This window comes from Alosa sapidissima, chromosome 5, assembly GCF_018492685.1.
Source record: "Alosa sapidissima isolate fAloSap1 chromosome 5, fAloSap1.pri, whole genome shotgun sequence".
In the NCBI taxonomy this organism is placed as follows: domain Eukaryota; kingdom Metazoa; phylum Chordata; class Actinopteri; order Clupeiformes; family Clupeidae; genus Alosa; species Alosa sapidissima.
Window position 1 is genome coordinate 8141416 of NC_055961.1, and position 25531 is coordinate 8166946.

A 25531-nucleotide genomic window follows, 5' to 3' on the forward strand; every position below is an offset into this window, starting at 1 on the left:
CATTTTATGAAATTCTGCACTTGTTTTAATCAAAATCGTGAGCTTTTTTTTTATCATTTTGTCACACATTTTATTCTCAGACACTAGGAGAAGCAGCACAACAGACAGCCACACATTCCCCTTCATCAATAAGTCAGGGACCAAACATTGTTGAAACGCAAACCACAAAGTGATTTTAGACTAAAAGAACAGACTATAGCAGCTACTTTGACAGTCCCTACACACTTATCCTGACCCGCTGCAAATAATGTCCAGTTCTCGGTCTACCTTAGCCAAAGAGGTATTAAAGTTTTAACAATGACACGTTTCTGATTTAATGTAAGATAATGAAGTGCAACATGAACAAATAAGTCTTTAAACATTTCTTGAAAGTCCCAAAACTATCACAAGAACACTGCAAATGAACTCATTCCACCAATGAGGGATCACTGAGGAAAAGAGTCTTAAATGTGACCTCTTGGCGTTAGTGGATGGTCAACACAACAGACTCATCAGGGCACCACCATAGTCGAGAGGGGCGTGAGCAGGATCATGGAATTCAAATAGCAAGGTGCAGATCAGGTAAAATAAGCCAACATTTGAATGACATCTCAATAATATATATATATTGGGCTTTTTGCCTTTATTTGGACAGGACAGTGAAGACAGACAGGAAGCGAGTGGGAGTGAGAGAGATGGGGTGGGATCGGGACATGACCACAGGTCAGACTGGAACCTGGGTCCCCGTGGGTGCTCAGACCCGCTCATGGTACAGGCGCATGCATATTTTTAAATGAATATCGTAATGACACCTCCCTGGCATAGGTTGCCACTGTTGACACTGTTATCTTCAGTGCTGATATCATTGCGTGACTTAATAAAGATACATTTTCCAATTACTGATAATAATAACGCTTTAAAGAATGTATACTTTTGTTTGTTAATTGAAATCAGTATCAATATATTTCAGCCCTTTTTGGAAGAGATACATATAAATACATTCAAATGTCAAGTACAAATATAGTATCTTCAGTTTAACTTGTGTTACCATAAAGACAGCACATTACTAGTCCACTTATTAATAGCTGATGTAATTAACTGAAAGGGCAACACTTGATTGGTGTTTTCCTGCTAGAGAGGACTGAAATCAGTAGGGACCGTATTTTTAGTGAAAGGGAACTTCGAAGCTATACAGTTGAAACCAGATGTTTACCCTTAGCATACACATGCTGAAGTTGACTAAAAATAGGAATAAAACATCTTTTGACATGGTTTTATTTCAGTTAGCCTAGTACAGATTTGATTTGCATTGAGAGATGATCTTATGGAAAGTAGGCCTACCCCATGCCAATCGTGAGATATGGTGAAGGGTATGTGATGTGTATATGTGATGTGTATATGATATAGGGCTATTTTAACTCCAAAGGCCAAGAGAACTTTCTTGGCCTTTGTAGTTAAAATGAAATAACTGACCTTTAAAAATAATATCCATGAAATAACTGACCTTTAAAAATAAAAATCTGCCTGTCTCTATGAGCATTTAACATAGTATGTATACTTATGAGCCCCTGTATTTTAAGAACATTTATTTATTTATGATACATTATTCATTCACAAAGAACATGGTGTCATTTTTTTAATTAAGGCCAAAGATGTCCAAAAGATGATTTTTTATTCCTTGAACTTAAACCTTAAACTCAATTGTAGGTGCCCAGGCTTGAGGAAAAAAACATATTTGGCAAATAGAACAGGATTTTCAATGAAATCTGATATTACTCAGCCTGAAGTAATGAACAGAGCAAAGGCTATTCCTGGGTTAATACAGTAGGCTATTGTTCCCAAGAGAAGGCGTTTTGATTGGCATATTGATTCCCCTGAATGCAAAAATCAATGATCCATAACATGAGCTTACTTATCTCAGCCATGACTTCAAAAAAGTAATCATCCCAAATTCTTATCTTATCTCTTATTTGTGGTGTAAACTGATGACTGCACTGGTCAACTGATTTAACTGTGACCTTCATCACTCATTGTTCATTTCACTGGAGGGTTTCAGTTTTCTATACAGAAGAAATCCCCCTCCCCCCCCCTTAAATCAACAGTATGACCATAAGATATTGTATTTTAAGAGAAATGAGAATGTCAAACATGAATTGTTAAATGATGGTATGAAAATAGTTCCCCTTTCAGGAAACCACAAACTAGCTGGGTGATATATCATATAGCCACAGGAATATGAGTCACACAACTTTCTCTAACTAAATCTCTTACTGCCACATTCAGTGACATTGTGCCCAGTGCCACCGAGGCTGGAAAGACACGTGCCCATCCAGATTTTTAAATATCCGGATATGAAAATTATTATTATATATATATATATATATATATACACACACACACATACATATATATTAATTATATACACTGCTCAAAAAAATTAAGGGAACACTTAGTTTTCCACAATTTCAAACACATTTTTTGAAACCTTCCACGTTTTTCTCTATTCTCAAACTACATTCACAGAATGTCTGACAGTTCTTGCAAAATAAAACACTAGCCTCAAAAGTTTTACTTGTGCTCAGAACCAAACAGTGTCAGAGTACCGATCCAGTGTATGATTGAAGTGTTCCCTTAATTCTTTTGAGCAGTATAGTATTTACCATATAAAAACAGATCAAGTTAAGGCTATAAATATATACAATTTAAGGTAATTGTGTCGTCAAAATAATTTTGGGGGGCAGAAGAACATACCCCCCATTCTAATTGTACCAACCCCACATTTTGTCTCACACATCTTGCACCCTACTTGGTTGTGATGGAGACCTGCTAGCTTGTCATCTAGGCTCTGCAGCGCTGACTAAGGAGCAACCAGGCTCAGGTAGTCGTAGTACTAGAGCGTATGTAGTAGTGTATTTTGGATAACGGAATCTTTATTTTGTCTCCCAATCTTATCTGTTGTGATCCTAAATATGCAAATATTCCTTAACCAACAGACTGTGAAATATAGCATACAAATTAGAGAAAATGTGACCTTGTGGCTGTGCAAAGGGCCTCACAGTTTAAGGATGGAGGAAAATCTCAACAGTGTTCCTGTTCTCTGTGGAAGAGGAAGTCGAAAGGACAACACTTGGCTTTTAGCCGCTGAAGCATTCTCGCCACCTTAACCAAAATAAAAAAAATACAAAACATAAATGGCCTGTCTGCTTCTGTCATTGTTGACTTCTGAACTGGATTTTTTTTTTGTTTTGTTTCAAAAAGTTTCTGTGAGGTGCCGCACTATCAGTGTACTAGTGTTCCATGAGCTATGACAATAGATGAAAACCACAGCATGACCTTGAGTTAAAGTATGTGACTGAATGGGAAAATAACATCTTGACAAAAGCAAGACACTTAATTAAAAGCATTTGAGTAAAAAGTTCATTGCTTTAATTAAAAATGCATTCTATTTCATTAAAATATGCAATTGTTTCTGAAATTCATTTTCATTTTCCATCAGGACATTGTCTTGATGCTACTTAAAAACACACATACAAAGAGCGTTAGGGTATTAGAATGTCTTCATTCCTTGTGATCAGCTACATTCAGAAGAGATGGTTGTTACCAGGGCAGCCTTTGTAGACTCTGGCTATGGTTCCCCCACATGTTCAGCTATGACCTCAGACGGACCAGCATCAGGTTGAGTTCTCTTCCTTGTGCGCATTCCCAGTGATCATTGCAGCCCTGACATGATGTCAAAACGTCTTTGTGCAAAGCACATTTCTTCTTCCACTCGTGAAAAGTCTCTTTTTGTTGTTGTTGTTCTTCTTCTTCTCTCCTCTTCCCCGCACACTGAAGCGCACACACACATGCTCACTTACACAAAACAACACGCACGAACAGGCAGCCGTGTACACGCGGAGAGGAATGTGAACACACAGATGCAGGCCACTCCTAACACTTGCACACACACACACATACACACACACACACACGCACACTTGCACATACATGCACATACTCACTCACACTTACACACCCACACATCTACTCTAGATACTTAGTTGTGATAATGCTGATATTCCCAGGTACAGTGAAGCAAAACACAGTGTTCCCTTCGATTCCTCGTGTTGAAAAGGTGACATCTTCGAGCCTCGATCATTAACTCGAGCTGAGGCGTCATGACGCTCCCCTCATGAGCAAGGACAGGGAGGGTGATGGAGGGTGGACATACATATAGAGATGCTTACTGAAGAGTACTTAACTATTTATAATGCAATGCATCACAATTACTAGTATTTCCCCTACTAAAATTACACAAGGCATGGGCAAAAAGTCAAGACAGGTGATTTATTACAAAAGAAGGCTTTCCCCATTTAAGAACTGGTCGACCAGCTAAAAATACCCAATTTGTCAAATGTTTCAAGGTTGCAGACAGAGTGCAATGTACAATAGGCAAGAAATGGACAACTGACCTCATAGAAATGATTGGACCAGAGGCTGAAAGAGATATTATCAGAAAAGGCAGGTTTTTTCATAAGAAATGTTTCCCTCTGTTCTGTTTCAAATTTCCTGGCTCTTTTTTTGGTTGTTCAGTTTCCATCAAAAACCTAAAACGTAATGTAAATGAGAAAAACATCTGAAAAAAGTCCCCCCCCCCCTCCTTTTTACAAACCCAAAAGGACCTGTATTAAAGTCTGATGTGCCTGCTCTTAGTTATGTGCAGTGCGTTAAAGTTTTCCTGGGAGGGACCAAGAGGCAGGCGCGTCCACTGGTCCGTCCACAGTCTGCTTTGCAGACACTCTGCATGATCTCATCACCAGAGAGGGGGGAGAGAGAGAGAGATAGAGCGGAGGACGGCACCCGGCCCAGCATTCCTCCAGAAGAACTCCAATAATTCAGAAGGGGGGCTGAGGCGATCTTTAGCTCCCAAACTCTGACTCAAGTCCTTCCAGTTAGTCATGCCATATGCATTTCTCTTCTCCTGCAACTCCTTCACGTGCCAACAACAGTCTTATAGCCCTCACAGAGCCAACCCTGATGGAAATGGAATTCAGTCAAATGGCAAGAACATCCTAGGCAGCGACTCCCTTTGATGAGTCAAAGGCAGGTCCTGTTTCACTGACGTGACGCTACTACCCCCTCCTTTCCTTCCAACATCACCTACCCTCCCCACCCAGAGCTACCCCCCTCTCCGGCCGCTAGTTCTCCACGGGCGTGGGGTTCTGAGGCGGCAGCTGTGGCGAGACGGACGCAGGCGGCTGGCTGACGATCACCTGCACCACGTAGTCGCGCGAGATCTTCAGCTCCTCCAGGCGCATCTTGTCGGTGAGCGGCCGGCCCGAGAAGAACCAGCGCTGGGCGCCCGCTGCCACACCCTCCTGCGCCTGCAGCCGCCGCTTCATGTGCTGCACGGTGTCCGTGGTGCGCACCGCCAGCCGCAGGTCGCGGCCAGTGGACAGGCGCAGGCGTAGCGGGCACTCCTGGCCCTCGCTGGCCGGTGGCGGCTCGGCCGCCTCCAGAGGCTCCAGCTCACTCTTCTCCTCAATCATGTTGACCGGCGGTGACAGGCAGTACACGGGCAGCTGGTAGCGGTTGCCCAGCTCATCGTAGCACTCGGTCAGGGCACCTGCGCACCAGAGAGACAGAGAGCATAGGAGAGAGATAGACAAGAGATAGATAGATACAGGGAGACAGAGAGAGTGAGAACAAGAAAGAGAGATACAGATGGATGGAGCAAGAGAGAGAGAAATAAATGTGTTGGGGAGGGGATTACAAAAAGGTAGACGGGCAGGTGAAATACAAAGCAGAACTCATTCATCTTTTTCAGGGCCACATTTTGGCTTCTGAGGTGCATTCTTCCTGAGGTGAATTATGTCGGAGTGTAACACCTGCGTCCTACTGCAACCCTGGGCAGAGCAGAGGACTGAGGAGAACGTTTTTTAAAACAACACTGGAAAATGCCTACCCGTGACTTTAAACAAATAAAACCATGGGTGGGGGGGGCTGGGGGTTAAGGTGCTTATTAGAGAGTATCTCAAATGCATTATAAAAGTGTGTGTGTGTGTGTGTCTGTCTGTCTTTTGCCTTTAATTGAGACAGAACAGAAGAGATTGGCAGTAAATGATCGGGAGAGAGAGTTGGGATCAGATAATGACCACAGGTCAGAATCTAACCCTGGTCCCTGTGGGTACTTGGACCTGAATGTGGTATGAATGCTGCTGCTTACGTCACGTCACAGGTCCCCATCAAACGCTTGGGCAGCTGTGACATGACGTGATCAGGCACTTTCCCAAACCAGGCTTTGGAAAGCAGAAAAAGCAGTGCAACTTGGTCCACTGAGGAAGTAAAAGTGTGATAAAGGTGGTAAAGGAGAAAGAAAGTAAAAAAAGAGTCCTTGGTTGCAGGACTTGGTTTCTGTTTCGCTGACATCAAACTAATAGGCACTAAGTTCATTCTTCTTGATGCAGAGAGGATGTGAGCTCATCACTTTCAGTGAGAATTTGGTCATGAGGTGTAGTTCAGCGGAATGCATGGACACATTGAGCATATGTCCGGCCGAAGGTGGAAACTGAAAAGGTGAAGTGGTCCACTGGACTTTCAAATCCAAAGTTGGAGAGTATTATTGTTAACAGTCTTAGGCATCAGAGTTAGTGTTAACTGAAGAGGTGAGATGTAACGGTTTAAAGACATGGGTATGCTTACTATTAGTTAATAGTAATGAATGAAGGGATGGTGTGGACTATGACTTTTCTTGGTAGTACTTTCTCAATGAAATTTCATATCTGGGGAAAAGGTTATCTTCAACATATCGAACAACTGAACTAAACAACTACATTACGGCAAAACAGATGAAGTACCATATCATGGCATGGCATGATAGGGTATACTATACTATACTATACTATCCTATGATTATATATAAGCTTTATTGCAGACACAGGTCCATATCATACACACACATAATATATAGTATAAATGATTACTGAATAGATCAAAGTTAACAAATCATCTATCAGGAGCTGCATGTGAAACCTTCAAAAAGTACCTCTGTACATCCATCTCAGACTGGGAAATAACATGATAAGTCTCACAAAGGGCTCTGTTCAGTGTTCAACAAAACAGGTGAGGAACCATGGAAAAACATGACGTGTGGATGGATCACCACAGAGAAGCTGGCCCGTGACTCTTCAAACAGAGAAGACAATGGCAGGCAAAGAGGAAGAGAGAAAGAGAGGGACAGGAGAAACGAGAAGAAGAGGAGAAGTGCGAGAACAGCACTTAGAATGTGTCTGTTCCAAAGGGGACGCGTGGGCACCACCAGTCAGGCCTGTCAGACAAACAGGGGCCACAAGGATGCAAGAGTGACGAGCTGAACTGACAGTAATTGACAGGCCTGCTGCTAGGCAACGGCTCGATGGCAAACACGCCACTCGGGCGAACTCCCCTTTTCTGCAACAAAAGACCCTGCTGAATTGGATTTCGTAACAGGCTATTCAGTCAGCTGATAATTTCAAACTTCCCCTCGACAGCAGACCAGCACTGCATGATTGCACTGCATGATTTATTAGTCATAAACATAGGCACAGCTTACCCCTGGAACATCCAACTCATGAATAGATGGATACTTATTATCTTTAATGCTCGAGCTATAGACTCGTTTTAATGATTTAGATGACGTGTTATGGCCTTGTAAGGAGAAAAGGTCCCTTGATACTGTACTCAGTTGAAGAAGTTGCAGTTTACCAATCCTCAAGAGGCAATATGTGCATTACTGTAGCAAGAATCAATTAATTTATGGTTGTAGGAGACAAGGGGAGGGGGACAAGACTCAGGTCCTGATATCCAGCCCTACACTTACAGAGGTTGCCAAAAAATAACTCACAAACACCATAGAACTACTTAGAAGGGTAACAGCCTGTCAGACTCTGCCTTCAAAGCCTTACAAAAACATCCAACCTCATAAATACCTATTCGTGGCTCTACAATCACACACAACAACGTCTTTTATTATGACCGCCGCTAGCGAAGCGGTCATATAATGATTGTCAAACTTTTACGGAAAATTTTTGTTTCGTCCCCGGGGGCCACTCCACCCCGTGCTGGGCCCCCCGAACCGCAAAAAAAGCAGTTTTTCCTAAATAACTACCTGAACCGTGGCACTGAGGATGAAGAATCTTTTATGGTATGTTGGTCTCAAGGGCCCACATCAACCTGGCCCATAATCACTCATTTGTGATTTGCTTCCCCCCCGGTAAAAAATGAAAATGCAATATTATTCTGCTTTAATCGCCCCTATCTTCAGTTAAGATGTTCAGAACTATACCAAATTTTATGTGTATGATTGACCTGGCATTCTCTGGGGGTATGCCAAGTTTAGTAGAATTTCATTCATGGGGGGGGGGTCTAAAAAAAATTAGGTTATGTGTACATTTAGTGACTGTACACTCATTGGCCTGTAGATGGCGGTGCACACATATATACACATGCACATGCACACACACACACAGGCACCCACATACTATCGGTATTAGAACGGCCGATACATAATTACAAATTCAGTAGGATTAAAAGAAAGCCAAATATTCATCATCATGGCTGCATTTCTAGTATTGGCGATAAGTAGTCGTTTGTCCACTAGATGGTGCATCGTTGCAGTGAGACGTAATTTTGTTGGAAGTTAAAAGTGGGTTGGAAAAACAATGGACGCTTCCTACAAGGACTGTAGTTTACCGCAGAGAACGTCTAATAAGGATAGGACGATGTTCACATGAAATGTAATTCCCATTTCTTCTTGAAGCCGAAATAAATCTGAGGATGTTTATCGGACATGCTTGGTTTTTACTGCAGGTACGTTAATCTTATAATATCAATAAGGACCTAGGTAATGTTACCGTTAGCGTTGGTTGAGTGATGGAGGCCAATTTGATTGATTGCATTTGTAGAAAACTATAAATGCGGTTATACCAAGCAAATTGATAGCAGCACTGTAATTGTATCTTTCGACTGTCATTTGTTGCACGTGCTACAAAAATCATTCTGTTCAATGGAAGATTTACCAACGTTACACCGGTCTGATACAGTTTTGCCTATACATGCACATGCGTGAGACTGAGACACCTGTTTATTTATTTTAAGTGCGTGCAGGGTGTGAGAGGGGAATCGATGTGCTTTGATTCCAGCTTGGTAGTTGTAGTCTGTGAAATTAAAAAGCACGTGTGTGTGAAGTATCCAAACAATGACACCTTCATTTCATTATGGCTGCTTTAGCAACACACCTTAAGCTACTGTGTAGTGGGTCCCATTTAGAAGTGGCTACTTCATTCGCGCTTTCCTTGACTCATGGAGCTGCGTGAATTTTATTACAACTTTTCGCCACGATATGGCAGTTTAAGTCCGCTTGATACTGTAAGGCGTAAGCCATTGGTTTCCAAAGGAGATTTTATTTGTGTCGCAATACAAATAAAATTTTATTTGTGGCACAATATCTGGTGCCTATGGACTAGGCTGGGTGAACCCAGCCTGGTCTGCCCGCTATTTAATTTTTTGATTTCTTAAAAGATTGAGCTTGGTCTGGTGAAAGCCAGACTAGCCATGGAACATGAATCCAAGGGAACATGAATCAGCCTATATTTGCACGAACAATAACGGACAACAGCTCTTCAACTTTGGCCCGTTAAAATGTGTATGAACAGTCTAGCGTTCATAGCTTCATCAAGGCCCATTTGGACATGTCAGTTATTTACACCACTGGTTAGATGTAAAACAGCATTTCGTTTTAGACTACTGTTACTTAATTTGTGCATTGACAATAAAGTATCACATGAACTAAAGATGACTAAAATCTTATGTAGAAGAAGAAACATTCACAAAAAATTCATCCATCCAAAAATGACCTTTGTTTTTGATAGCTGTTGAAAACGGCATGGAACTGACAGAGATGTTTTTGTTTATAAATAAATAAATAAATAAATAACATTATGCTGATACCTTTTGCTTTTCCCAAATACAATGTAGCCTACAGGTGTAAGTGACCTTTCATCAATCCAGTTGCAATGGATGAACTGTGATGAACTGCCCTACTTGTGATTGTTTAGAGATTTTAAAGGTTTTATAACAATGCTCCATCTTCTTTGGCTATTCTACAATCTATTCACCTTTTCAACACCAGTAGGCTACTTTCTGTGCAGCCGCACACACACACTCAGGCATGCCAAACAAGCATACACAAAAGTTTCAAGAGTGGGGGATGGAGTAAAAGATGGAGACAAATTGAAGTGTGATTTATTTTCGTGGAACGGATGTACAGGACTGAGCGGTGGTCATATTGTGTACCGATATGCGGTACATCTAGTTCAGCTAGCTTTTGAAAATACATTCTCTAAATGTTATTCATCTTAAAATACTTGGCCCATTATCATTCTTTTTTGAAGGTGACTCAAAACAGGTTCACAACAGGTTATTATTATAGATGGATAGTATTATTCAGCTTTTTCCCTGTAGGTCTCATTCATAGAATTAAGCACATCAGCACTCAACATTTTCCATTTCAGGTGACCATCGACCTGACAGTGTTCATGAAAAAGCTAATTTTGTGCGACTGCAACAAAGACGCTGACGTCCGGCCTTGGCAGTGAGCTTGTCTCTCAACTCATCTCCAAGATTCCGTTTATCAACACCATTGCTTTTCCTACGTAGCTCTCTCTGAATGCAGTATCGTCTCTGTATGTCACGACAGCTTTGTTATTGAACAGAAAAATGAGACGCTACGGGATAATAACCTGTGAGTGAGGTTTGTGTGTGTGTGTGTGTGTGTGTGTTGTGTCACACATCACTCAACCAGCTGATCAGCTGATTCTTTCAGTACACAATGAATCAAAGAGCCTACCAGCTAAGCACCCTGTGCATGCATCCAATTCTACTGGTGGGACACATTTTAGAGAGGGGAGATTGGGGGGGGGGGGGGGGTATGAGAAGAGGGGTGATAAACACATAGTGGGCTCGAGTGATGGAAATGCACAGGGGGGCACAAGAGAAGAATAAAAACTAGAATACGAGGGAACAGCGGATGATACACCGGGAAAGCAACTGGTCCCCATCTAGGCGCGATTGTCGTACTGCCATAATTGAAACAGATGGTAATGAACCATCAGCACGTCAAAAAGGCCTGTGAGCCGCACACAAGCTGGTTAGATTACTGCCAATAGACCCTTTCAACAATAAAAACAAAAACAATGCTTGAACGTTCTATTTGGTTCCCAATCTACTTCCTCTGCATTAAGATAACATATGGAATGTTAAGTATAAGTATAAGTATATATACTTTTTTGATCCCGTGAGGGAAATTTGGTCTCTGCATTTAACCCAATCGGTGAATTAGTGAAACACAAACAGCACACAGTGAACACACAGTGAGGTGAAGCACACACTAATCCCGGCGCAGTGAGCTGCCTGCTTCAACGGCGGCGCTCGGGGAGCAGTGAGGGGTTAGGTGCCTTGCTCAAGGGCACTTCAGCCGCGGCCCACTGGTCGGGGCTCGAACCGGCAACCCTCCGGTTACAAGTCCAGAGTGCTAACCAGTGAAACGGAAGCCTTGTGGGCCAACTATGATGCCGATAATGGAACTCTTGAAAGGGTCTATACGCTGCATGTGGGCACTGAGGGCTTCTTTGAGCTGCTTCACTGTGGGCTGTACTCCAGATCAGACTCGAGAGACTGAGAGCTGACATGATGCACTTCTTCTACTCTCACACTCTCTCTCTGCAGAGAACACAAAACAGGGTTCCCACAAGATCAAATACAAGGACGTTTCAAGGACTTTCCAGGCCCAATATCCTTAAATTCAAGAACCTAATATGTCAATAAATTTCAAGCATGGTTAAATCATGTTACCTCAACAGACCAAGGATACCTTGTCACAGTTTCACACAAAAGAGCCCTGAAGGAAGGATGACTGTGTGTGCCGAATAAAACACTCTCTCTGTGTGTGTGTGTGTGAATGCGTGCGGCGGAAGGATGATTTGACCTTTGCGTACTGAGCGGAGGGGTGAGTGTGGGCGGGGAATGCCACAAAGTAACACTCCTGCCAGGGCTTTACCCTGGCCATTCACTGAACCGGCCCATTACTTTCCACCTATTCCCTCTAACTCTGCCGTGCTCACCAATGGTTGACTAAGTAAGCCAGGGACAACAGTCTGGCCTTTTGGGGCCCGTTGGTGCCTTTCATATTGTGGCTGCTGCACTGTCCTCCACGCACTCAGTGCTGGCCCAGGGTGCCTCAGCGGCAGCTGCACATGAAAGACCAGAGGCTCGAGATAGCCACCGCTGCTTACTGCAAGACTGTACTTCCATTTTTACTGCAAGACTGTACTTCCATTTCCCCCCCGTCGAGTAGACGTGTACATGTCACTTCAGGAGGCACCTCGGCAGCATGTTGCGGAGGTGTCTGTATCATTTAGCAAGGGGGCTCTACGGATGGAAACTCAACAGATATGACAAAGTGGAATTTCTTGTGCATGCTCCTGATCTGACAAAAGCGCTTCCAATAAATTCGATACTTAGCTCTAGCATGGCCATAATCATTTTCCTTTAAAGCTACCATGCTTGATGAGGGGAATTATAAGAAATAGGCAAAGTAGTTACACTTGTTAACTTGGATGGCTTTTGAGGACACTGCCAGGGAACAAGAAGCACATTACGCCTTCTCAAGCGCTGACAGATTTATGATGCAGTTGAGACAGTTGATCAAATTATCATCCCATTACAGTGTTATAGCACATAATCTCAAGAGCATCCTTTAGTCACATACAAATTGATCATTTCACAGCCAAGACAATCTCAACAGTCCCCCGGTAGCCATAGTGAAGCTATAATACCAGCGTTCATTCTGGATGCATATTGCTGTCCCTTTGCAAACCAGTATAATGTGAGTTGTCTTACTCGTTGCTGAATTTTTTTTGTATATATTTTTTGGCCTTTTATGCCTTTAATTTACAGGACAGTAGAGAATAACAGGAAGCGAGTGGGAGAGAGATTCGGGGTGGGATCCGGAAAGGACCACTGGGCGGGAATCGAACCTGGGTCGCCGGCTTCCGGCCAAAATATTTTTTTACTACTTCTAATTGAAGAATAGTTTTAACATTGAGAATTATTGTACCGTAATTACTATGTTATTATTCTATTTTTATGATCATCATAATTAGAATCATCATAATATTACATTGAAGTTCATGTTTAATGCCTATGAATCCTATGAATCCCATAGGCTACCAAACCTCCATATAATGGCCAATGAAACAGACAGCTTGTTGGAGAGGATGTCCAGGCCTCTGAAGAGGCCGTGGCTGGGATAGTGGGAGACGTCCATAATGCTTCCTGTCTTTACATGCGTCTGGCTGAGAAGATCGAGCCGTGCCAGCGGATGGGCTGACTGGGGAGATAGCAGGTAGGCTATTCTCAGCTGAGTGTGTCACTGACTTCCAGTCAGGTCCACACACTTTCAAAGTCAAAAGTGAAGGTCTGGCAGGCCCCAGGTCAGGCACACCTGCGCTTGACATTGCACCTCCACAAGAAACATGTGGTTATGGTCGCACACCACTGCACTTGATAGGGGAATTAGCCAATTACACCCAACTGATGCCTCCTTGTGGCCATGCAGTGTAACACTAGACTACTGGCAATTAGATGAGCATACAAACAAACTTTCCACTGAAAACTCAACTGACCGTCATCATTTCTTACCATTACATTTATTCAGTACATCAGACTGAAGTCACCTAGCTGCAAGAGTACAATCCCCACTATGGTATTGTGTCCTCCGAGGCCGCATGTACTAGCAGCTCCCCTCATCAACCACAGAGGTCTCCAATGATGGCATTAACTAAGGTCTGTGTTTTTCAATTTTCCCTAAAATACTGGCTAGTGCTTGTGTGGTTTGTGAAAATGCAATTGTAATGCAGGGGCGATTCTAGACCTAGAGCTTTGCTGGGGCACAGGCCCCCAACTCCCAATATATATATATAAAAAAAAACATTTAAATGTGCGCGTAATATGAATTAATGGCTTTACATCTAGCCCCCATCATGTCCTCATCCATTTCTTGCCTGTCTCTCTCCTCCTTCTCCTGCCTGGTACTGGACTGCCCAGCCTGTGCTCTTTCTCCCCTCTCTTCTCCTCCTCCTTCTTCTCCTCCTCCTCCTCCTCCTCCAGCATTCTCTCCCTCAATTGTTGTAGCAGCCACTATCCAGCAACATCCAAACACATAGGCATAAGTTGGCCTACTGTATACTCACTGCATGAATTTATTAGGCTTTCATACACAAGAGTAGCTTATTTTTAGTCAAAATTGAGATATACTTCCCTCCCAGGCAAGGGTCCTGTAGTCATCCTGGCAATACTGCAGTTCGTTGTAGCTTAAATAGCCTACTAAAGCCTTCATACTGACTTTTGGTGATCATTTGCAAATGTAGCCTAATAATCTACACAGAATCAGAGTCTGATTTTGTGTACTCTGATTCTGTGTAGATTATTATAGGCTACATTTACAAATGCAGCAAACTTATTTAAGTTTACCATTAAACCATTGATCAAATCACAGCACTGGCTATTACCAGCATACATTTTACCTTTAATATGGACAATTATCATACCTCCCTCGTCCTCCTCATCTCTCCTCACTGTTCCTTTCCCTCTGCCTCTGTTCAGGAAGAATTGTCTGATGTCCATCTCTGAACAGTTTATCAGGCTATGTTTAGTTTTACAGTAGGGCAGCTTCACAAACAGTATAGGCTACTTTTACAGGACTCTCTCTACAGTATACGTATAAATCCTTATTAATTGTACGCATGTGTGCATGCAGCCTACGCATGGTGTGAGTCTGTGTGTGAGGGAGAGAGCACAAGCTGGTAAACTGTTGCTAAATGTAGGCTACGACGCTAAGCATTGAAAAACAGATGCTAATTATGTGGGCAACATTCTCTAACAGCGATCAACTTGTCATTTTTTTCTGTCAAACAAGTTGTGAAACAAACAAATTTGTTGTAACATTAAAACAGGGGACGACTTACTTTGTGCTCAAAGTGATATGACGAGCTCCAGCGGACGAAATACTCGGAAGAATCAGGTGAACAATTTTCATTGGTTGTTGCGTTAAATCTTACCCAGCTACAGAGGTGCTATTTCCTGATTGGCTATTATGGCCCCTTTCTTTTTCCCCTTGTTTTTTTTTATTGGCTGGTAAGTGACAGGCTCGAGTCATGACTAAAGCAGGCACGGAGATGCGCTCATGAATGCCATTTCCAGCGAGAGCAGCGCTAGAGTTGTACTGGGGCACTGGAGACTTTTACTAAGGCACGTGCCCCAGTGAATAAGGTCTAGTGACGCCCCTGTTGTAATGGTGTGTGAGTCACTATGTCGACTGCTCCCAGTGTAGCTACAGGTGATTAGCTGGCTTAAAGAGAAAACACACTCACAAATGCAAAACCAAAACGCACACACAAAAACGCTGTGGAGCCAAGCAAACACATTTCGATCTAAGCTGATTAGGACTGAGAAAGCCACCTTTTCTGGAGTACTCAAACACCTGCCTACTTAATCATCCACAGTAGAACAACTTCATTAAAAAAAATGCAGCAATTCAATAGATACCTTACACTCTCTACAACATCATGATTCGCCAACATGGTTGAAATGAATAAACGTCAGGGTGGATGCTTTGAAATAATTCTCCCACGTTTGTCCCATTAGCAATATTCACTACATGAGACAAATAAAATAAATTAAACTGATGGAAGAACTCATGTTTACAACTCCACAATGCATAACTATATCTATTCTCTCTTGTTTATCAAATTAATTGCACAGTGGTCTCTAAGAGCTATATCCTTCAATGCAATATAATGGCCTCTAAATATAGTGGTACACTCAATAGCACTTCAATATTCAATTGAATCACAAATAACTATATGACAAAAGCTCTTTAGCTTCTTGTATACCTGGGAACATACCACATACTGGATACCTAGAACAAATCATAATCAGTTGCCCCACTCCTGTGTTGACAAACACTTCTGAAAGGTGACAAATGTAAGACAAATGTTACTTGGACATTGAGCACAGAATGAGACTGTCCCCTGACTTGGTGTCCTACCATGTGGTAGAGTGATGCTGGCGCCGTCGATGATGGCCTGCGCAAGCTCATGGTCGTTGCTCTCGAAGGCCTGGGCAGCGGCCTTGAGCGCGTCCCAGATCTCCTTACGGCCTTCGAAGGCCGGCGCCGTGTCCCAGAACTCATCACGCTTGCTGCGCAACTGCCCGTCCGTCATCGGATAGTCACTCTTCCATTTGGGCTTCTCTCTCTTCAGGGGCTGGTTACGCCCCAGGGCCACTAAACGGAGGGAGAGAGAGAGGGGGATAGAGAGAGAGAGGGATAGAGAGGGGGAGCAGTGGGTTAGAGTATGCATGCAATCCCATAAAAGCATCAGTAAAGTATGCATTAACTGCGAATGACAACCATGTGGTGTGCAAAGTACTGTGCACACTGTGACAGCCTGGGTGATGTAAGCTATGCTTCTCCATGACTGAATCCTTGAGAACGCAGGTGCACGTTTCACTGAATGCAAGTTAAATTTCACACCAACGTCTGCGTCACAAGCAGAGAGTCAACCAGGTGGGAAAATGGGTATGGACACCGTACAGCGTTGGATAACAGTAATCATACACTCACTGAAACATTCACGAAACCACCCCCACCCCACACAAGCGCACACACACATCCTGAATCCTGACCTGAACATCAATATTGACATCATTGACACCAGTAATTCAATATCCTTGAGTGTGCTGCCATGCTTTATGCATATATCGCATACATGAAGCTGCCACTAGCGGCTAGTGACCAGTAGGTACCCTTTTCTCTGATGTGCCATTCAGCCAGGTCCTCCACCACACATGGAACTTTCCTAAACTGATTGGAGACAGTGAAAGGCCTCCCAGTATATGGCTCTGGTGGAAGCACAAAAGGGCCGAAGGCCAAGAAGTTACATCAACAGACAGCCAGCCTGACCTGCTTGTGAGGAAGGGAGGAGGGAGAGCGAGAGAGCAGGAGGAGGGATTTTACAGGGGGGAGAACATCTGGCGGCCATTACGCACAACCTTTCGTCCGGGACACCATGTAACAATTGCAAGATGCACAGACAAAAAAATAAATAAAAAAACACCCTCCGCCTGAATCCTGCTGGTTGGAATTACAGGTCCACCCATGCTCTGTCACCGTGCATTCTAGAGAGCTAGACCCAGGCTTCAGTCCAGGACACTTTTGAAAAGCGGAGCAGCTGGGATTCAAATCACAGGAGAGTTGCAGAACAATCCTGATACACAATTTCAAAACATATTACCATAACAAACAGGTACCATGTATACTGGGTGAAAACTATTTTATCCTCTTAAACAACCAGCAAAAGAAATCAGTACAGATCATCTCAGTGCTGCATGGCCATCCACACAGGCGAGAGTGAGTCTAGCCATAGACATCACACCACTGTACCCACCAGCTATCAATAATTCAGCTTGGCCAGGAAATCTGTGCAGTTCTGTGCGACCCAGAAATGACCACTCACTGCACACCACGGATGGAGGCCAGGAGGAACATGCCTCCTCCTCACTTAGATGAGAGATGAAAGTCCCCTGCTGCCTCAATCAGGAGGTGGGCTTGAGGGTAACATGACCTACTCCACACTTCTCAGGGGGGAAGGCACTTTACCCCATGCTTTGATGTCACAGGGCCAACATGTTCACTTCCTGTTTATGCAGGCTTTGACGTAAATACCAATTATGAGAGAAAAAAACATGAGCTGTCTTGTTGCCCCATGTTTTTGTCTGTCTGGAGACGAATAAGCGATTTCCCAGTAGGCCTTGAGTCAGACAACGCAACACAAATGCCAGCCACATCTTCAGACTCGCAGACAAAGAGGCTACAGTACAAATGCCTGATGTCCAACAGAAGTTTTTACTGTAATGTCAACACCTGCTAGGCATCTCAGGCTAGGCTATAGGCTAGGTGAGAATTTCAGTGTATTGTGCCTCATGGGAAAAAAAAACTCTGTGTTGGATATCCCGAAGACATCATTAATCATTTCTCAAACATTACTCTAAATCAGTGATGGCATTGCACCATGATACTTATCACATTCATTTATACACATGATCTAGTATGTGTAATCCGTTTTATTTTTTCACAACTCCACAATATGTCAACCTTCCTCACCACATTTCACATAGGCGTAGGCTTTTTAACAACAGAATTACTGCTTACTGAATAAATGTCTTTCCTGTTAGGAGATTTGCACATGACAATAGTGTGTATATTACTTAATGAAGTGCTGCACAGTGATGCATGCTCGACCTTTCCCCACCTGCTTTACTTGCATGCTTAGGCAACCTTGTGGGTGCATACCATACCACCAACATAATTACATTCACTTTAAAACATATGCCTTCACCATTTGCCTACACCTGCAAACACTGACACACACCACCAAATGCACACATTTTAAGGACCACGATGGAAATAAGCCCTGTGGCTTTATTGTGTTTATCCTTTTGACTGATAATTGTACAAAGTCATTTTATTTATTTATTTATTCATATAAGAATCATCCTTTGTACAAAATTCATCGTGTCAATAAAGGTTTTCAATCAATCAATCAATCAACCTAGCAACAACCAAAGAGTTTTTGTATGGTGTTATATGGTGGCAAATGGGAACATCCATTCTGGGGGAATATAATTGTAAGACCACATGACGACAGAATCGAGTTCACATGTAGGCATAACTATTAAGTCACAATCTATATCAACATGCAGTATCAACAAAAAAGATTGATATTGGTGGCAAGGGTCCATTTAGCCAAACACCTAAACAAATATCCAAAATATGGGATGGTGGTGGCATCTTCCAAATGAACACTTAAATACCATTTTATTTTATATTCCTATGAGTATAATCACATGTCAGAGGTTAACAAGAGGTTAAAGGTGTATGTGATATGTAGGAACGACCACTAGAGTTTTTAAACGGGCATTGCAGTCCAAAATCAAAACATTTGAGAACATTAAGTAGGCTAATCTGGCAATCTAAAGGTCAAAATGCTACTAGCTTTTGGTAAACTGACAGAAAATGGTACAGCAGGCCAAAACACAAACTCAAAACATAAACAGTATTTGCAGGCTGCAAATGTAAGTTTGAATTGTAAATATCCTGGATGTACCATTGTTATCAGTGAAGCCAGTATTTGAAAAGAACATGTTTGTTTAATCTCTAATGCCATATTTATGAACAGATTTATTACAATAAATATATTGCATATAACACCTTTAAAGAAGAACTATGCAGGTCTGGTTATTCCTTCGCTGTTTCTGATTTTTCGCTGGATTTGGGCTCGCATTTTTCACTACACAGCTCCCCCTGCAGCTTCGGTAGCAAGTGACTGCTACGCTAAACCCCCACTAGCTAGCGAGCTAACCATCAAAAAACCAAGCTAAACACATACAGGGCTCACAATAAAACGGTCGAGCAAACACATTGTTCAAGAGACTATCAAACCACATATTGCATTGCATATTCGGTTTTTCCGCGGAGAAGCGATAGGGGGAGACGAAGCACCCACCAAACGACCCAGAAAGTGTTGTAGAACCATCAGAACGAAACTCAACCGGCATAATTAAGGTCATTTTTGCTAAAATTGTTGCATAGTGCTACTTTAAATTGTTATGCGTTTGCTATCCAACTGAGGCATAGTGTCACTGCTTTGTTCTTCTTTATGTTTGCTACGTTAGTTTGCTAAGTTGTCTTTGATTATGATAAGACTAAAATGTCCAGTCCTTTTAATTAACCAAAAGTTAACATTAAAGGTGAGTGTCAGCGATTTTGCAGGAAGTCACGTTTCTTTATGTTTATATTTACATTTATTAGCAGACGCTTTTGAACAGAGCATCAAACAAAACACACTAGAGAGGTAGCTCACCCCTACCTTCAGTATTCCCAGAGAAAATACCACACAAAGTTTCGTTTTTGTTAGGGGGGCAAGCTGCCCCTACTTTGTTTCCAGTTTTCGGAGCCTGGGCTGCCTACAGAGACCGTTTTTTTAACAGTGTATCCACGGAATGGGCAGCTACAGGTCGTGAGAAGATGATTGTGACAAAAAATGTTATTGGTTTGAAATAGCGTCAAATCGCTGACTGCACCTTTAAAGATATCTGACACAGGACTAAAAACAAAAACTAAACTAGAACAGCATGCGGATTACATTTTTTCCAAGATGTCCAGTGAGTCAGAGCCTGTCGAAAATGTTGGTTCGTTGCCTCTTGCAACACCTTTTCACCAGTTTCATGAAAACCAGGCCAGTAGTTTTTACGGAAGACTTCACACAGTCAGACAGAAAACCGCACCGAAAACATACCCTCCTTGGCAGTGTCATGACTTTAAATAACAAAAAAAATAAGGAAACAACGCTGACATAATTAAGTCTATCACACTGGCCTCATCTTGTAAAATGATCACATTGAAGGCCACACTGCTGTGAAGAGCATCCACTCACACTTAATGAAGCCACACACCGGCGTAAAGAAAATCCATGGCCTGATTAAGATCGTTCTTCTACTTCCTGTTCAGTGAATGATGCTCCGGTCTGTGCAGTGAGGTGGAATGGCCAACACGTTAATCTAATTTAGCGCAGATGCTCTGTGGCATTTACAAGCACTCGTACTAAACAGTAGGTAGTGCCGGGGGGACAGAACACACAGAGATTATCACACCATTTCATTCCAATGGAAACTACTGCAGTTTTTGGTGTCAAGATATGAAAAATGATTGTCGACCGTACAGTGGTCATGCAGTTGTGAAGCCATGATAATTTAGGCAGAATAATCGGGATTCTTGTACATTCTATGCATATTGTATATTTCTGGTGTCCTGTTATATTTGCTTACTTAGTGAGATCACTGAAATGTAGTTTCATTCTGTCAGTGAAACAAAGAATGTGTAGAATAGATTAGATGCATGTGTTTTCATTGTCCCTTGAGAATGCCATTCCTGACTGTCTCAAAGCATTTCTAATTCATTTAACAGCAAACAGCATTTTAGAAGGTTGCAGTGACACTGACAGCAGTGCTCATGTTAAACGACTTCACCCTCTCTCTCTTTAACTCTGGGTCACAACACATCCATGAGAGAAGAGAACAGCTTACAGAATAAGTAAATAAAACTAACAACAGCTGATTAACCTGAATGGACCGGATGCAGAGCTGAAAGAGAAGATGGAGCACTGGAACTGTCGCAGCGAAGGAAAGATATAAAGGCGTCTCTAGTTGAAAGAAGGTCATTAAGCCGGTGTATCAATTTTCACTAAAACACCAGACATAGCAGCACGTCACTCTGGTCAAATTGCATGCGGTTTGCTGAAAGCACTTTGTGTAGCCCATCACTTATAAAAGCAGACACATGGCAGCTGGTCGTTGAACAGAACAGAAAGAGAAAAAAAAAACATCTATGAACAAGCCCTTTGCCATTTTTTTGTAATTAGAAAAGCATGGAGCTTAATTAATTCACATATTGGTTACCAACAGTTGTTGGATATAATAGTCCATTTTTGGGACAAGATGAAAAAAGGCTAATTCAGTTTTTCGCTGGAACCACTAATGAACACCAGCTGTATTGAAAAGTTTGATGTTCTTACAGTGTTTGTGTGTGTATGCTCGTATGCACGTATACTCTTGAGACAGAAGAGCAGAGCAGTGCCACTCATTTTTCTCAAGACAGTCACGATGTCACACATTATCCAGCTGTAAGGTGGTCTCGCCTTTAACTAATCTTTTAGTATCTGACCTTTTCTCTCTCTCAGCCAGTGCAGGGCCTTACAGTACACCCAGCCACCGCACCCCTTGTGAAAATACAGAGGAATTGAGTTCATCCATGAGGTATTTAATCCAGTGTGTACTTCTCCTCGGCAGGCAGGCGTCAGCCATATGAGCTCTTCTGAGCGAGCTGTGTGAGGGCGGCCTGACATCTGGGAACCATCAGCTCTGCCAACTGGTCAGTACAGGGAGGAGACATCAGCTTACACTCACACACAGACACAGAGAAAGAAAACCTGCAAAACAAGAAGACTGAATTGCAGTGGTGGGAAACTACGCAACGACCCAACAGCACTGGTGAACTGTGTGACTGTGACCACCACACGCTCAGAAGATCCCACAGTGTCACGCATGAGGGTGGCATGCCCATGAAGAAGCTGGACAGCTGAGCTGAAACAGCTTGGCGACTCTGAAGCTGTCATCTGGGTCAGTCAGCATGTGTGTGCATCTGCAGGAAGCCCTGTGTGACATCCTCAGTGGATAGCACGGTCGGGCACTGTGTTCCTCTGTCACTGCCTAGGTTTGCACACACACACATGCACACACGGGTCATGTGACGAGTGTAAAATTACACAACCTTTGAGTGCCACGGGCCACATTACAGATCTCTGGAAACTCTTTGGGGACTCATTTGCAACTCCAATAATCCTTTTAAAGGCCATCAACATTACAGTGATGGTTTTGAACAAAACAAAAGTAGGAGCATTAATTCTCAATACCATTACGCAAGTAGGCTAATTCTAATACACAAGATTGATGGCAGTCAGTTTAAAAGTTTCTTAAAAATGACTCATCTCATAAATGAATTATGAGCTCCAGAATGGGCTACAGTTGCATGACACTCCAATTTGATCTTGAGAACGTTGTATTCTAAGATCAAATTGAACTTAAGGACACCCCACCTTCTGTGGCTCCAGACCTCACTCATCTCCATGGCTACTTGGTAAGCCAAGTGCAGCCAAGCTGGACTGGGAAGAGCCTGTGTGGAGAACTCAAACACTGCATAATGCAGGACAGTCCATCGACTTCTGTTTCATCCACCACGATCCTCAAAACCTGCAACCTGATGGCTGCTCCTTCTTTTGTTTTCACATTGAGACTACTTTGTGAACGGATTAAAAAACACAACAAAACTTCCAGAAAATAAATGAGTAGAAGTACAGAGCGGTTGAGTCCCGTGATAAATGTGGTGTGGTGAATGCCCCTCTCTGGTCTGTGCTGATTGACAGAGGGGCTTCTGTGACGGAGATGAAGTGGGTTCATCTTCATGCATTAATTAAGCCAGTGCCAGCTGGTGAGGACAGAGCTCCAGATGTGCGGGGGTCTCTGTCGGTCCAGCTGTACTTTCAGCTGCATATTCTCTCCGTTACACTACTTGCGCAAGTCAAGGCTGTGCTGAATGGCACTTTGAAGAGGGCTGAGAGAGGTAGGGCCAACAATGGAAAATGTTTTGTCATAACTTCACACTGAGATTTGGATAAATACATGAAACACTTCTAGAGCTATTCAAGTGCCAGGATGTGTAGCCTTAGGCCATGAACAAGAGACACAGTTGCCATTGAACTGATGACATTCTCCACGTGGTTTAGAGCAAATGTCAGTCAGGTAGGTTACAAAGAATGAGAGTAAGAAAAACATATGATGCTTTTCAGTAGTATTAGGAAAGGAGGTATGCTCCTTTAAACAGTTATAGACAATGTGCAGTGAAACTCAACCAGAGCAATTTTAAGAGTTTTTACCGAAATATTTCAGATACATTTCATTTAAATGCAACACTAAATGTCTTTCTTTATTTTGTTTTGTGTACATATACCTAGCCCGAGGTGGCAAGTGTAACTTTTAAGTCGGCAATTGTGTATGGAGTCAAGTATACTCCTTTGTGCTGAACCTGCCCCTCCCCCCTAAAGCACACGCTCAATTGTCAGTTACAGTAGCCTTACAACATCTGCAACACTAGACACCGGAAATCCCGACCAAAGAGGAACATTCGTGTTGAGGATTGGTACGAGTATTTCAAGTTAAACTCGCAAGAAAATGTTTTCCAAGCTTTGGTAACATAGAGCCAGGTTGTGACAAGATAATAATAGGCCGAATTGATGACAAACCCACAGTAACGCACGTTTAATAAGAGAGCGTTATCTAAGTGGCCGTACTATTGTTAATGATGATTCCACAAGTTAACCTAAAATGATGCGCGAGAAAAATCTTTCTTTACAGTGCTGTTATCTACGTTACTCACATAGGCCTAAAGGGCCACGATAGCTAACATACACACACGAAGTGATTGATGCTCAGTGAGATGAACATGCACCCTACCCCGCAACAGTATCATTCTACTGCCCTTTTTAGATGTTCTCACGTTACAGAAACGACTTAAGGCATTAATAACAACGCAATGCAATAGAGTTGAGAGGGAGCAGATAATTAGGAGATAAGAGAGAGAAAAGATAAGTTACTACTCAGTATGTTCCGCATTCCTGCGCGAAAACACTGACCCACATTTTAACAACACAACTGACCGAAATAGGCTAGTTGAAAGAGGCTAGCAGTCGTTCTTTTTAGACTTAGCAAGCTAGCATGTTAGCTCGTTGGGACATCCAAAAGCTGCATCCATTGAAAGCAGTAGACAGCGTTTGCCAAAAGGCTATAATAACATTTTTGTTGCCGTTAATGTATGGCTAACCATGAGACCGGCTGGAATAACAGTGCATGAGAAAAAACACTATAATATCGGCACGATGTTACAGACAGTGAAGACAGCAGCAGACAAGGGAAGACAAGGCGCATGGGAACAAGCATGCACTAAATTTCTCCAATCAATAACTAAAATATCACCCCCAGTGTATAACTTATTTCCTACCTCCAGTTCCGTCTGAATTTTCGTTTAAACTGCCTGAAGAATCATGATGACTACCCACACAACCACCCATGGATATTTTGCTGCGCTACCCCGCAGACCCTCTCTTGTTTTCTGTTTCCCCCCTTCCTCAACTACTCTTCTCAGAATAGAAATTGACAGCAGGGCGCGAGCATCAGCTGGGAAGAGGCGGAGTGTGCACACATCATCATGAGGTGACCGTTCCTCAAAGCTAGAAAAGAAAGAAACGCAAGACGTAGGCTGAAACGTTGCTTAGATATTAGAGGAGATAATTGGTGGATAATGGTGGTGATAAGTGTGTGTGTGTGTGTGTGGGGGTGCTAAGGTCTAAGGTCCGGATATCGCTATGGAGAACAAGCTAATTTTTCCCCAGTGCACTGGATCTCTACCTTTATCTTCCATATTCAAACGGCTTTCTCTTTCTGTTCAAGACTATGTCTATGTTTAGACTACACATTTATTTTAATAGGCTTCTCTAAATAGACTATTAGCCTACCCTAGGCCCATATCCTCCTCATCGGTGGTTTTGTATTCTCTTTTGCAGCTAGTGATTCTCTGCTGCAGCCTACCATTAATGAACACAACATTTAACACAAATTCTTCAACTAGTACTTATTCACACTGACACGTGCATTACATTGTAATATGGGGTGAACTAGAATACATAGCACATGACTAGAGCACAACTCCCTTGTGTGCTACAATATTATTTCTGCATGGAAGTTGAATTCTGTCTTAGAGTAGAATCTTTTTTTGTTGTAAACCATTCATGAAAACAGTTTCAATTAC

At 42.6% G+C, this 25531-nt stretch overlaps 1 protein-coding gene across 1 annotated transcript; it reads right to left on the minus strand.

Moving 5' to 3' along the window:
* Window positions 1-4291: 4291 nt before the first annotated feature.
* Window positions 4292-24984, minus strand: ubtd2 (ubiquitin domain containing 2). The gene is made up of 3 exons (XM_042094057.1): window positions 24725-24984; window positions 16103-16339; window positions 4292-5584 (listed from the first exon to the last, which is right to left on the minus strand). The coding sequence occupies exons 1-3, from the start codon at window positions 24792-24794 to the stop codon at window positions 5157-5159; spliced, it is 735 nt and encodes a 244-aa protein (XP_041949991.1). The 5' UTR covers window positions 24795-24984; the 3' UTR covers window positions 4292-5156.
* Between the last annotated feature and the right edge of the window lie 547 nt (window positions 24985-25531).

Coding starts and splice junctions, on each gene's coding strand:
- ubtd2 (XM_042094057.1), bottom strand. CDS start 24,794: ATGGGTGGTTGTGTGGGTAGTCATCATGATTCTTCAGGCAGTTTAAAC. Junction 16,340..24,724: donor AAATTCAGACGGAACTGGAG/GTAGGAAATAAG, acceptor CCCTCCGTTTAG/TGGCCCTGGGGCGTAACCAG. Junction 5,585..16,102: donor CAGCATCACTCTACCACATG/GTAGGACACCAA, acceptor TCTGGTGCGCAG/GTGCCCTGACCGAGTGCTAC.